General features: G+C 38.6%; 1 protein-coding gene across 1 annotated transcript in view; it reads left to right on the top strand.

Moving 5' to 3' along the window:
- The window catches only part of SCRN1 (secernin 1), a gene marked incomplete at its 3' end in the record, with an annotated part of 39,766 nt that overhangs the window by 25,080 nt on the left and 1,246 nt on the right, over positions 1 to 13,440 (top strand). The window contains exons 4-7 of the mRNA XM_082499366.1: positions 5,782 to 5,984; positions 8,594 to 8,788; positions 10,453 to 10,618; positions 12,343 to 12,523. Coding sequence (XP_082355492.1) covers positions 5,782 to 5,984; positions 8,594 to 8,788; positions 10,453 to 10,618; positions 12,343 to 12,523 — 745 coding nt within the window. The remainder of the gene's footprint in view (positions 1 to 5,781; positions 5,985 to 8,593; positions 8,789 to 10,452; positions 10,619 to 12,342; positions 12,524 to 13,440) is intronic.

The raw sequence follows: 13,440 nt of genomic DNA, 5'->3' as shown, positions 1-13,440 counted from the left end.
CTACTCTGACCTAAAAAGCTTATCCTGGGCTTATAGCCAACTGTAGGCATAAACAAACTACTATGCTTCACTTCAGCCCATGGATTCCAGTGCAAACTATTGCCCTTATTTAAATGCTGGCAAACAAACTCCTGTAAGTCTGTTCATTTAAGGCTCTCTGCCTAACAGGCTTGTGCTGCACTGTAAGTCTCAACCTGCATGCTGATCTTCTTGTGAAGAGAATTTAAAGGAGAGTTGGGTGGGGGAAGGAAGCTGGAAATGGAAGAAAAAGAGAAAATAGTGCAAACTTGTTACAAAGAGAAAGTGAGCAAATGGACTCAATTTAGTTAAAGATGGAACAGGACAACAACCGCTTATTTAAGCGAATCAATGTTAGACCAAGTGGTCCTGCTGGAATTTGCCCTAGGATACTTAATGACCGGGTTGAACCAATTTCAGGTGAATTCTCATTTTTCTTTAGAACTAGTGAAAGATGGGAGAGGTTCTGGATGACTGGAAAAGGTTAAATATTGTGGCTATATGAGTTAAAAAGAGTTGTGGTTATAGACCGGCTTAACCTCAGTTCCTGAAGGGGAAAAACCCACTTAAATATCAAGGAGTTGATAAATGGGCAATAATTACTGTTAGTCAAGAAAAATCCTGTCAAACTGTTCTACTTCACTCTTGTAATGAATTAACAAATTTTATGGATAGAGGATAGGAAATAGATAACTTGACTTTTAAGAAGGCATTAAAACCTTAGAAGGTATTCTCATAAGCAAGCTGGGAAGCACGAGTTAGAAGAAATTGTTGTTGGGTGTATAGCTGCCTGAAACTATAATTGTAAGTATTCTCTAACAATGTCTCTGCAGAAATACAGTATCTGGTTCCAGCTACCATAAATCAAGAGGAATATGAGCCAGTTGGAGAGAATGCAGTGGAAATGGGAAATATGATCAGAGATCTATAGAATCTGACCAATGAGAAAACCATGAGGAAATTGGGGTTACATTTTTCTTTGGTATTTTCTCTAAACTGTATTATTGAAGGAATCTGTGGAGAAGCTGTACCTAGGAGGACTAGTGATCTTAACTGCATTGAGGGAGAACTGCATAGACTTGGGGGGTCTTTTAAGAAAATGTAGCTTCTTAAAAGCTGGGGGAAGAAGAGGAAGGGGGGGACGTTCGGAGTTACAGCGTTTTGTCTTCCCAAGTAACCGTTATGCGTGATGGAGCCCTGCTTTCCTCGAGATGGCTGAACACCTGCTTGTCAATGGGAAGTAGTGAATTAAGTCCTTGTTTTGCTTTGCTTGCATGTGTGGCTTTTGCTTTACTCAACCCATGAGTTTTCTCACTTTTACTCTTCTGATTCTATCCCTCATCCCACCAGGGGGAAGGGAGCAAGTGGCTGTGTGGTGTTTAGTTACCAGCTGGGGTTAAACCACAACAGTCCTTTTTGTTAAGAAAGCTCCACCTTTATTTTTTCCCTCCTACTACCATCCTTTTGAAACTTTAATAAACGATTGGTTTAGATGGAGAGCTCTGCTTATTTTGGTCACAGTTATTGCAGTGTCAAAATAGTTTAACATCTAAATATATATGTCATCCAGCAGCTCTAGATTTACACACACTAGCAAATCAGGAGATAGGAAAATAAGGAGAAATTGGTCATAAACTACGAGTGATCATCACCTATAGATACTACCCACCCTCTCTTCCTTCTTTGAAAAAGAAATTGACCGAAGCTTGAATGCAGAGAGTGCTTCAGGCAAGGAGAACTAGAGATGTGTTGCAGACAACCATCTGCCTTGTGTTCCAGCCAAAGTGATTCTTTCTCTTACTGTGAAGACTTGGCCAGTTGCATTAAGCTTATCTGTTTTGGATCACCTGATAGAATAGAGAGCCATCAAGTACAAAATTGATCACATAGGCTGCAGTGAAGCAGCTGGCATCAGCTCTGCCTCTTTTTACCCATCCACAGAACAGACTAATTCTATCACTCAGGATTTATTGGAATAAAAATAAACTGAGTAATTTTAAGCCTAATTAAGAAATGCACATCTCTGATGGCCAAATTTTTCTCACACCTATGTATATGTTGGACTTCTGCATCTGTGTCAGATCTTAGCTGAAGGATGAAGACTGACATTCTGTGTGTGCACCTATGACTAGCTGCTTGCAAAAGCAGCTAAAAGCTTTATAGTCTGAAATGTTCTTCAGAGCAGGTGTAAGGAGTTATCAGCCCAGGAATGTCATCCAGGTAGTAGAATCAAATTTTGCTTGAATGCTCAGGCTCCCTAAGAGTTTGCTTCTACATTCTCTTAAAGTTGTTATTCTTTTTTTTGTAGGGGAGACTTCCTCTCTCTTTGAACTCATCTGGAATTGTCACTTTTCAGTTAGGATTTAAAATCCGGCCAATGTGGGCAAAGGCTGTAGATGGGTATTGTGAGAGCACATAGTGTTAAACAGGCCAGAGTTATCTTTCAGCAGGGTAGTAGAATTCTGAAGTCAGCATGTTTTGTTGTTGAAATAGAAACTTGAAAATTCATCCCACAACCTCATAGACAAAGCATTTTTTTTAATGAAGATCACAATGGACACCAGTAAAGATGTATTTCACAAAGTTTTTAGCTTGTTTAGTAACTGGCTGATGGCTTAATGGCTGAAAACTGTTACCTAGTGTAGTACTGTATCTGAGGATTAAGACAGATATCTACAGATTTGTAGCTTGATAGTGTATCACAGCATGTTAGAACACATAAATGGTTCTTAAGAAATGAATAAAGTTTGTGTGATTGACTCGAGGGTAGAAGTTGGTCCTACTGCAGGCTCGTCCCCATCCCAGTTTATCTAAACGGAGAACATGAACCTAGTCACAACAGGCAGAAAAATTGTAGGAAAACAGGTTCCAGCACAATTCCTAAAAAATGCTACTTTTATGTTCTAGGCATTTATTCAAAAGTTGGTCTTTGAAAGCTGCATCAGTATTGTAGCATTGGTTATCTTATCAGGATTTTCTTCATGTATTCTTCCTAGTGTGGCTGAAGTTTTGTTTGGTTTTGAGGCACAGTTGCCTCTAGAAAGCACCTGTTTTCTTAGGGAAGTACCTTCATGTGAAGAGATGGTGTACTGTTTTGCTTATGCTGATACAGTTAGAACCGGACAACATTATCATACAAAAGGTATATATGAAGAAACCTGTGAAATACACCCTTATTTTTGCATTATTATCTTAATTTTTCATCCATATGTGTTTGTATAATTTCTTTGTTCTTTTCATTCACTGGTTCAGTCAGTTTTTCAGAGCCACACAGAGATGCCAGTCTTGGCAGGGAGTCAAGAATGCTCTTTAAAATGGTATTAATTTGTTTACCAATTTCTTTCCTTTGAGACATCAAAACTCAATAAATAGGATGTCATCATCATATATGTTAGTTACTTCATTTGGGAAGTCTGCACCTGTAACTGTTATGGGAAGCTGAAAAGCTAAAGATAATGTTGTTTTGACAAGGTTTTAATATGCTGTGATAGCATATTGGAAGTACTGAGGCAGTGGATTGTACTAAGTCACTGAAATTTTCTTAATGAATAATTCAAGCTCTCATCTGGGGGTGAAATGACTTAAAACTTTTCTTCCAGCATGCCTTGAAGGGTACTCTGAAATGTGTTAGTGGGAGGGTTATGCTGGAGCCATCCAGGACATTGATACTAACTGTCAAGACCTACAGTTTTGTGGAGATGAGCTGTGTGGTTGTTGTGTAGGGTTTTTTTTTCTTTGTTTTTTGCTGTCCCTTGTGACTGACAGATAGGAGCACCCAAACAAAAGCAGAGCCTAGGCCTTTGTTAAATGAAAGTAAATGTAACATTAGAGCTATTTGCAAGAAAATGGCTGAATCTCTGCTGTAGTTCTGACAGAGAAAGCTAGACTATAACCATTTCAGAAGGAAAATTTCAGGGTGACATTATTAGTTTTAGTGTGATGTTATGTCTCTTGGCAGGTCTTGATCTAATTATAACCTAATGCTTTTGATCATAAATTAGGGTGAAGGGAGTAGATTATCACTGAATCTAGTGACTGTATGGTCATCAAGGTAGTTGCCAGCCCACTATTTTACCTGTGTCAGCTCTTGGAGTTGTTCTTAAGGAATAAATAAGACATGCTTTTTGGACTGGCTCTTAAATGATATCTATGGTATGTGCTAAGACTGGCATCTCTAGTGCTCTGAAAAAGTGATTGCACCAGTGATGAAAAGAATGAGGGAAAAACATAAATGCATAGGGACAAAAAAATGGAGACAACAATGCAAAACAAGTTTCAGCTAAGAAGAGAAACAGGACGAGAGGGAAAGACTATAAATGCAAAGTAAGAAGGTGATGGGGGAGAACTTGTGACTGTGAGTTAGAACCTGAAGTTCTCATTGGCTCTCCTTTGTCACTAAGTGATAAATAGATACTTCTGAGAGGGATGAAAACACTGTTTTCAATAATTCAACCTAAAACAAGGCTAATAGTGGCCAGCCATTTAACAAAGCAGACCCAGTGCAGAGATCAGGTTGAAAAGTATTTAGATCAACAAATTTGTATTCAAGTTATCAGGACCTGATTTGTGTACTGTAGTTTTTGAGAAAGAAACAGTAATATTTTCTTGTCATGTGATTTTCAGGGAAATGGAAGGGATTAGCATAGTACCTAAATTTTAAAAGGTGAATTTCTTGGAACTCTCCATCAGTCAAAATGACTTTGCCCATAGGGCTATTAGAGAAAGATACAATATTAAGGTGATATGACCAACAGAGAGAAATTTTGGACTGAGCCAGGTAACTCTCCCAAAGGATGGAGGCATGGATATGCTGCTATTTAAAATACTTCATTTCGTCATTACCAGTAGTTGCATCTTGGAACCAGTGGAATCATTTACAGGTCTGATTTGGACTCTTCTGGTGACTGCTTTCATTATTGACTTGATTAGGGCTGTAAATTGTCTCAAGGGATTATTTAATCCCATTTATTTAAGGCAGAATACCATCATTCCCTATAATTTTGTAAAACCTATTCTTGTGCCTCGGTTTACTTTTCCCTAAAATACCCTTGGCTTTGCTCAGACTTCCTTTTAAAGTAATATTCTTTTAGACATATGGTTACTCTAGTTCAGACAAAAGCTGGTGTTTAGTTGTTAAACGTTTTTTTTGGGGAAGCCTCTGCAAGAACACTGAAGCATTACTGTGCACAAATGCTTCTGTCTATAGCATGCAATATACATCAAAAGATAACATACATCTAGCTTCAATGGCCAATTAAATAACGGAGCATTGGGAAGGAGAGGTTGTAGAGAGATTGAAATACTGAATACTCCTTCCCTTTTTTGATCTCTGATAGTATTAATTTGCAATTTCGCACTTCTGTACAGAAAAGTAAACTTGCATGCAACTGTTACTTTAAGAAGACCTTTGCAAATTGTCCTTCAAATTCATTCTGCCTGAGGGGGAGGATAAATAGAACATTGCATGTTTACAGTGCAGTTGAGGCCACTGGTTGGCAATTGGACTCTTTTTTTTGAAAACTAAAACTCAACTATGATAGGCTTGAGAATAAAGAACCAGTGTAGAAAGTAGACTTCAAACAAATAACCTAAAGTCTCATCTGGTAATTCCAGTAACTCATTAAAGCAAGAATTCTTACACTAGGCACACCTAACACTTTGGTATTTTGAAACCAAATCAGTGCTGATGTTTAAAATTAATAACTTATGGACACCTGACTGTTACATGTCTGTCTGAATCTCTGTATTATCCTTTTCTTACAGACTTGGCCTAGAAAGAGGTGCAACAGCTAAAGAAGCATTGGATGTAATAGTTGCTCTGTTGGAAGAACATGGACAAGGTGGAAATTATTATGAAGATGGGAGTTCATGCCATGCTTTCCAAAGTGCATTTTTGATTGTGGACAGAAGTGAAGCCTGGGTACTGGAGACTTCTGGAAAGTACTGGGCGGCAGAAAAAATCACAGGTCAGTTTATCACTCCACAGCAGACCTCTAAAATAAATAGCTGTAAAGAATTGTCTTGAAATAATTGGTCTTAAAGTCACTGAGTTTAAATAAGTGACTAATTTATGCAAGTGTTTGATTAAATCATCAATTTTTAATCTTCTATATTTATACTACTCTTATTTTTTTAAATGTTAATTTGCATTGGCTGATGTAACAGCATTTTCATTGAAGCTGGAGATTGTTACCTGTATACATAAGCTATGTAATAATCAATGCTTAATGTTTTGTCTTTGGGAAGTGTTTTATTTTCCCACATTTATATACTGTTTGGAATGTGTCAAGTGTCTTTTTGATGGAGTTAATACCCAAATTTTTACTTGCAAATCTAAAACACTAAGAGGGAAGGATAAGTGTTGATAGCTTTGTGAAAAGAGCTTGTGTTAGGTGGTAAATCTAACGGGCTGCTGCTGGTTGCTTTACTGCAATAGATATAGCCCCCTCATATCCCCATTTCTTATCTGATACTGCAAAAGAATACTTTTCTGCTCTTTAAACTTGTAGGTGGTTTCTTTTTTAGTACGTGTGAAGCCAGAGCTGCCAAACTAACTTCTAGATTTCACTGACTTGGTGGCTGAACTTGTTTAAAACTTCACTGGCAAACATGTGCTGCCTTAATATAATATGATTGTCTAAGGTGTATAATTAATTTATTCTCAGTTGGTTTTAGTTTTGAAGGGATTTTTATTTTCGTAAGAGTAGAGCTTTTTAAAATTTATTCACATTTGAATGATTTAAAAATTCAGGTAATTTAAGAGGATTTTTATGATCCATGCTTTGACATATGACAGATCCATTCAATTCTCTTTTCATTTCCCTTTCACTGAAAGGTAGTATATAGCAGATATGGGGAAGAGGGAGGTTTAACTTTGTTGAAAATACCAAAGCAAAGAAATAACGTCAGACTGTGTAATGTTATGTGATGGCCTATTGTCAGTTCATGCCATCAAACGCTTAGCAGGGGACAGTGTTTTCCCAAGCAAAGCTTGCATTTTAAGGATACCTACAAGATGGAGGAAGTCTTCTAGCACAACAGATACCAAACATAGAGGAGGGAAGACTGATAATGCTGATAAAATCTAAGTTCTGGAAAGCAGCTGGCTCCTGGCGTTCCCAGGATTATGCAGTGACAGCCTGCCTTCTTCTTTTGACCTACCTGGCTGATACCTGATGAACAGTGTTTTTTACTTAGCCCTTTTTAGCTGTGTCAGCAATACATAACCTTCACGTCCTTCTTACCAGCAAATAAACTGTTGCCTTCATCTGCTGCTTGCAGCTTTTTGAAATGCTATTGCAGCTCTGTTCTGATTTTTACCAGCTCATTTCTCTTCAGGAGGTCCCTGTGAGCTGCAGATAGAGTAGTTTCCATCTCCTGCAGCCTGAGGAGGCTGCCAGGAGGAAAGGCTGCTGGCTATGTAAGAACTCTCTATTTCATACTTGGTTCAGGGGGTTCTTTTTTGCAACCATAAGCACACCTCTTAAGCTTTCAAATGAATGCACAAATGCTGCTAAAACAGGGAAAATGTGTCATTCCCCAGTGTGAAGGCTTTTTTTTCCCTGACTCCATCCTCAGAGTTGTTCTGTTTCTAATATTACTGCTGCAGTTCTGTAAAGCTTATAGTGAATGTTTATCAAGCAACTCTTTGACAGTAATCTACAGGTAAACACTTTAAAATCCTTCCTATTACTGTTCTTTGGTCTGAGTGGAAAAATGTATTTGCTTGATAAATTTTCATTTTTTTGAGGGGGATCAAAGCCATGAAACACTATTTTACAGGACTTACTAATTGTACTATTTAAAGAGCTCTTAAGGAGTGGCTTGCCTAGCTTGATACAAACACAAATATTCCTAGCATTCAAGTCAAGAAAATTCCCTGAAAGGTATGCTGTTTAAAAGTGTGAACCTGAACGAACTGTCAGTGACCTAGTATAAGTCAGAACTGAATGACAGTGACTTCTTTTGCAGACTGATGCACAGAATTTCCTACTGTAAGTTGTTACTCATTTAAATTGCATGCACGAGGCCGTTACAAAAGCAAGCTTACTTTTGTGGAAGGCAGTATTAATAACTTTCACCAATATTGCTTTGGTTTCTGTTTAAGAAAAAGTTTGTTCCAAATTCCAGCATCTGGTTTTATTTTAGTTTACAGATTTACTTTATCAGCTCTTTCCCTGGCTTCCAACGCATTTGCTTTATTCTCTCTGAGGAGTATCTGCAGCAGCCACTGTTAGTCATGCTGTAGATACATGGATATAAGCACTGCGGTATTTTTGAGAAAAGCAAATTAAAAAAACTCATAATATTCTTTGAAGGTTACTTACACTTTCTTTTTACTTCATGCCATTTTAAAATTTAAGATTAAAAATGAAGTTTAATATAAGCCTGTATTATATAAATTCTGCAGCCTGCAGTGACTGGTAATTCTGTGTGTGTGTAGTTACACAGTCATGCCAAATAACACATCCTAACCAATGGTTTAATTTGTTTCCTAATTGAAATTACCTTGTTCTTCTAGCTTCTCCCAGAAAAACTATTAATGCTTTCTTTTAATATGTGGCCCTTTCTACAGAGGGGGTGAAATGCATTTGTAATCAGCTTTCATTAACTACAAAAATTGATGCTGAGCATCCTGAACTAAGGGATTATGTGAGAAGTCAAGGCTGGTGGAATGGAGACTCAGACTTCAATTTTTCTGAAGTGTTCTCTCTTGCTGATGACCATTTAGCCTGCTGTTCTGGCAAGGAGAGCCTAGAAAAGCAAGGTGGTAAGTGTCGAATCATCTTTCTGTGTGTGCAGCGGGATTTTTATTCACTACTGCCTCTTTTCAGGCATTCTGTCCAGGAACTACATGTGACTGAGGAGAATACCTCCACATGTAAACCATGTGGAACGGAAGACCAGAAATGAAGATTGGCCCTAAACTCGCCACAATTTAGGATGAAGCCCTTAATGTTCCCCTCAAGTTTAAGGTTTTAAAATGGGATTCCAATTATAAAATAACTTTCTTCGCTGTTCCTGTGATGTGGCATGATGTGCCACTGCTTTTGTGCTTTGGTGGAGTTATAGTGGCCCTACCTAATACTAAAATTATAGTATTTAAAAAAAAAAAAAGCTTCACGTATGGAAGTTTGAGCGCAATGAATTCTACATTTTGGAGGTTTGCTTAGGCTTTTGGGGAATGGAATTAAGATGATAGTTTAAGGAAGAGCAATGCTAGTCAGTAGCAAACTGAAGTCCCTTTTTCATTGTGGAGCAGAACAAAGTTACCAGAACAATGTGCCAATTGGCTTCAGTCCAAGGAAGGGTTTATTTTCAGACCAAAATTTGTTAATGACTTAAATTCACTGCAGCTAGCCAAAATAGCTCTGAAATGACCAGCCTGCAGCAGTGCATGGCACATGTGTATCTGCTCTTTCATGTGTGAAAAATGGTACAAATTAATCTTTATATAAAAATCCCTTTACCACAGATGTGAATTTACCAAATTGTTAGCATTTTCACATGTTGGCAAATGTCAAGAGTGTAGAGGTGAAATATTTATTGCAATGCAGTGCTTCTGCTAAGGCTATAGAATTACATGGAGCACGGCTTGTGTCTGAGAGGCAAATACAGTAATTCTGAAGGTCCATAGGTGAAAGGTCTTAATAAACCTGGATTATAGCACTAAAAAGCCTCAGGGCCCCTACAGACAGATGGCTATGGCTGCAAATCTTGCAGACTGCTGGGTCATTCCATGTGTCCTGGTGTACTGAGGCACCTGTGCATGGAAGGGTGAGTCAGTGCAGGGTTTGAGAAGTTGCTGGGGAAGAAGCCCTACCTGCCAAAGGGGGAGGTAATGCAAGAAAATATGGAGGTGCCATGGGGGGCAAGTTGTGATAAGACACAGGCAGGAAATAGAATGAAAACAGATTCTTGTAGATAGTGGTTTGGAGAAAAATCTCAGTGTCTAGGTCTGCTGCTGTAACACCTGTGAATGTGAGATGATTCAGATGACTTGAGAGCTAATGGAAATAGATGAGAAGTGGGAGATCAGGGTGCCCCCATTCTGCCCAGGCTCGGGTAGAGGTAGCTTCTTAGAGGAAAATGGGTATTTTATGTAAGTAGTCTGTTCATAGTGATTGCTAAAGCAATATTACAGACATGATGGCCTTCTTCCTGTAAAACACCTTTTTAATGACATTCTCCCTACCTAGCAATTGTAATGCCTAATTAATGCTTCTTACTGTTCTCTTCTACTAGCTAGGCAAGTTCATTCTGGGTTTACATTATTTAAATAGAAACTATTAACAGGGATTTGTGACATGCCTATGTCAAGTGTCACTGGTCATATTAGGCCAAAGCCTGTTCAGGCTAATATCGTTAATATCCTTATGTGGGATCCAAGCCATTCAACACTCAGGATTTTCTTTTTCCCCCCCCTTCATATAGGTGACGTTTCTGCGCAAGCTATGATTGATGTCCTGCGTGACAAGGATAGTGGTGTCTGTGTAGACTCTGAATCTTTCCTTACTACAGCTAGCATAGTGTCTGTTCTGCCTCAGGACCCTAGTTTTCCCTGCGTTCATTACTTCACTGGCACACCAGACCCTTCAAGGTAAGCCACAGCATTGGGGTTCCCCAGGTGATGGGTTGAAAGATATTAAACAAACCCTGCTAACCAAATTGGAACGCGCTTCAAGAGCACGTTCTAACCAGAAATGCAATCAAGTAGTTGTTGGTGTGCAATCTGATGGTCCTGTATCACTGAACTGCATCTTGCTGCAATTCTAAATGGACACCACTGGGCTGAAAGGCCAGATCTGGAATTTTGCCGAAATTCAGAGCTTCTAGAGTAAATGCAGTTTAGGGAGGACCCAGAAACTACCACTCCACCGTAATTGCTTTCCAGTGGGTTCTTGTTGAGGTGATGAGGTTGTGGACCATTTTAGTCACTTCTCTTGGATGGATGGGTACAAAACTGAAACAAATAAAGTGTCTAAATAGGGTGTCTACTATAGGTAGCCTTGTATGACATCAAAATGATAACGGAGCAAAACATATACAACTGTCAGGTGTCCCAAGTTTGGTTTTTTATTGGACAATTTCCAGTTGGTTTAAATCAGGTCTTCTGGTCTTCTCTAGCTGAAAGCAGCAGAGGAGATAAGGGAAGTCATGGGCTAGATCATCAAAGAACTAATGAATTATCTTGTGTTTTAAACAGAATCCACCTGGGATTCACAGAAATTAAACTAAACCACTTGCAGTTATTCAGGAGATCTGCCACTTGCATTGAGGTAAAGAGATTATGGGGAGAAAAAAAATGGTGCCCTCAAACAGCTGACAAACATTCCTATAAGAAGAGTGGTAGTAAGCATTAGGTTCTACCAAGGGCTATGGAAGTCATCCGTGCCAAAGGGACTTTCCACCCACTTTGCATTATGCAACTCAAACTTTCAGGGTTAAGTATGAAGTTTGGCCTTGCTTACCAAAACTTTTCTTTGACTTGATGCAAATCCTTTGAGATAAAAGGAGCAAGGCTTCAAATTGTTCTGGTGGGAGTTCTGTCATTTTTAAAGGCAGAGAGCCAGACTGTAAAAAAACCCTTGTTTAGAGGCCTTTCTTGAATTATTTTACACTCTAATGCATTAAAAAAGCATTATTTTAAGTGCAGCTGGTGAGTCACAAACTCTTAGTCAGCAAGGCGCTATGACAGTGATGGAAAGGGTAGCAGCAATGAACCCGCTGACTGTATGCAGGCAGTAGTTATTAGTCATGTTTTGCAGAAGCCTTACACTTCTGGCAGCTTCTTTACTGCAGGATGCAGGGTGCTCTTCTGTTGTGTATCTAAAGGGGAGGAAGGCAGTTTCTCCATGCACTTGCCAATACCTACTCACAGATTCTCAGGAATGAAGATCCTGGATTGCTGGGGTTTTGTTGTCTGTCTTTCTTTCTGGAATTTAGATCCAAACTCAGGGTTGAAGTTGTGTGAGAAGTTTCACAATATTGGTAGCTATGTCTTCCCCCCACCCCCTCCCCAACATAAGATTCTAAAGTGCTGCTGATTAGATGCCAAATCCTCTGATAATGAGCAAGGTATGTAATCTTCCCTGCTCCACACAAGTGTGTATTTGTGATTTTAATGAAAATTAAATCTGGGAGGAGAAGGAGAGATGGCACCAACCAATACCAGTATCAACTCTCTAACCTAGTCCCTGCCTAGTGTAGATGAATTACCTATGCTGTTCTATATCTGTTGTTTTAAAATAGCCTGGTGAACATTTCAACAGCATATATAAAATCTCTCTGATTACTGCAAGCAGTAATTTTCATTTCTTTCAGGTCCATATTTAAACCCTTTATTTTTGTTGATGATGTAAAATTAGTACCAAAAGTACAGTCTCCTTCTTTTGGCAATGATGATCCTGCTAAAAAGATACCTCGATTCCAAGAGAAACCTGATCGCAGGCATGAATTGTACAAGGCCCATGAATGGGCCCGATCTCTTCTTGAGAATGATCAGGTAAGAGCTGTGGGTCCTGGAATTAAATGTAGATTCCTAACTGCATAATTTACTTCAAAATCACTCACTGAAAAAAATTCTCTGAATATTCTTAGAATCCTTGCAAGTTTAGCTTGAGTAACGATGCCCTCTGAAGGACAAACTCTTCTGCATAGTTTTTTTTTTTTGGTTATTTTGAGTGTTGCTCTGCTCCATTACTTTTACAAAGTGAAAAGTGGAATGGACAAGCTGATTAGCTTGTTCAATCCCCATTTTGTATATAGTCTTTTTAAGTGATTATTGAACACTGGATGCTAATGCAACATGGTATCAGAATTATATGATAGGATGATGGCAGGAATGTTATAATTTAAATTATATGCTGGATTAAATACTACATAGTTGGAGTGGTTTTTCTTGAAGGAATAATTTGCATGTGAAAGTTTTGCAAGTCTCAATTGAATGCATTTCTGTTAATTTGTAAGAATTAACTGAAAATGTCATGTGAGAAGAAAGGACACTTTACAATGCTATGCAACAGGTACCTGAAGGCTGGAAACCTTCCGGTGTAAAAAAACCTAAAGTGTTGAAGATCTCTTAGGGGAACAAATTTCAGAATAAATTAAGGCAGGAGGGGGATTATTCTGTACAGCTTTTCCAAGTGATTGAGGTAAAACTTTTGCTGTCATAGTGCAAGTGGTTTTGTAACTCTTCTGTAACATTTGCAATTACAACTACAGCAGTAAACTGGATAACTAGTTATAAGGAAGTAAAACAGAGGGAGAGATCCCCAGGGCATGCCAGTCATGGTGGTGTTGGTATTTCAGGCAATTTGTGGAAGACCCACATAGTCATGTTGAACTTCCACAGAGGACTTGCTTTTCTGCAATTTTCTCTGTGCCCATTTGCGTAGGTCAGGGTCTTCCTAAGACCCTAAC

Source organism: Vanellus vanellus, assembly GCF_965231255.1.
Source record: "Vanellus vanellus genome assembly, chromosome: 2".
NCBI classification, from domain to species: Eukaryota; Metazoa; Chordata; class Aves; order Charadriiformes; family Charadriidae; genus Vanellus; species Vanellus vanellus.
Note: the sequence above shows the minus strand (reverse complement) of the source record. Positions and strands in the feature narration are given on the sequence as shown.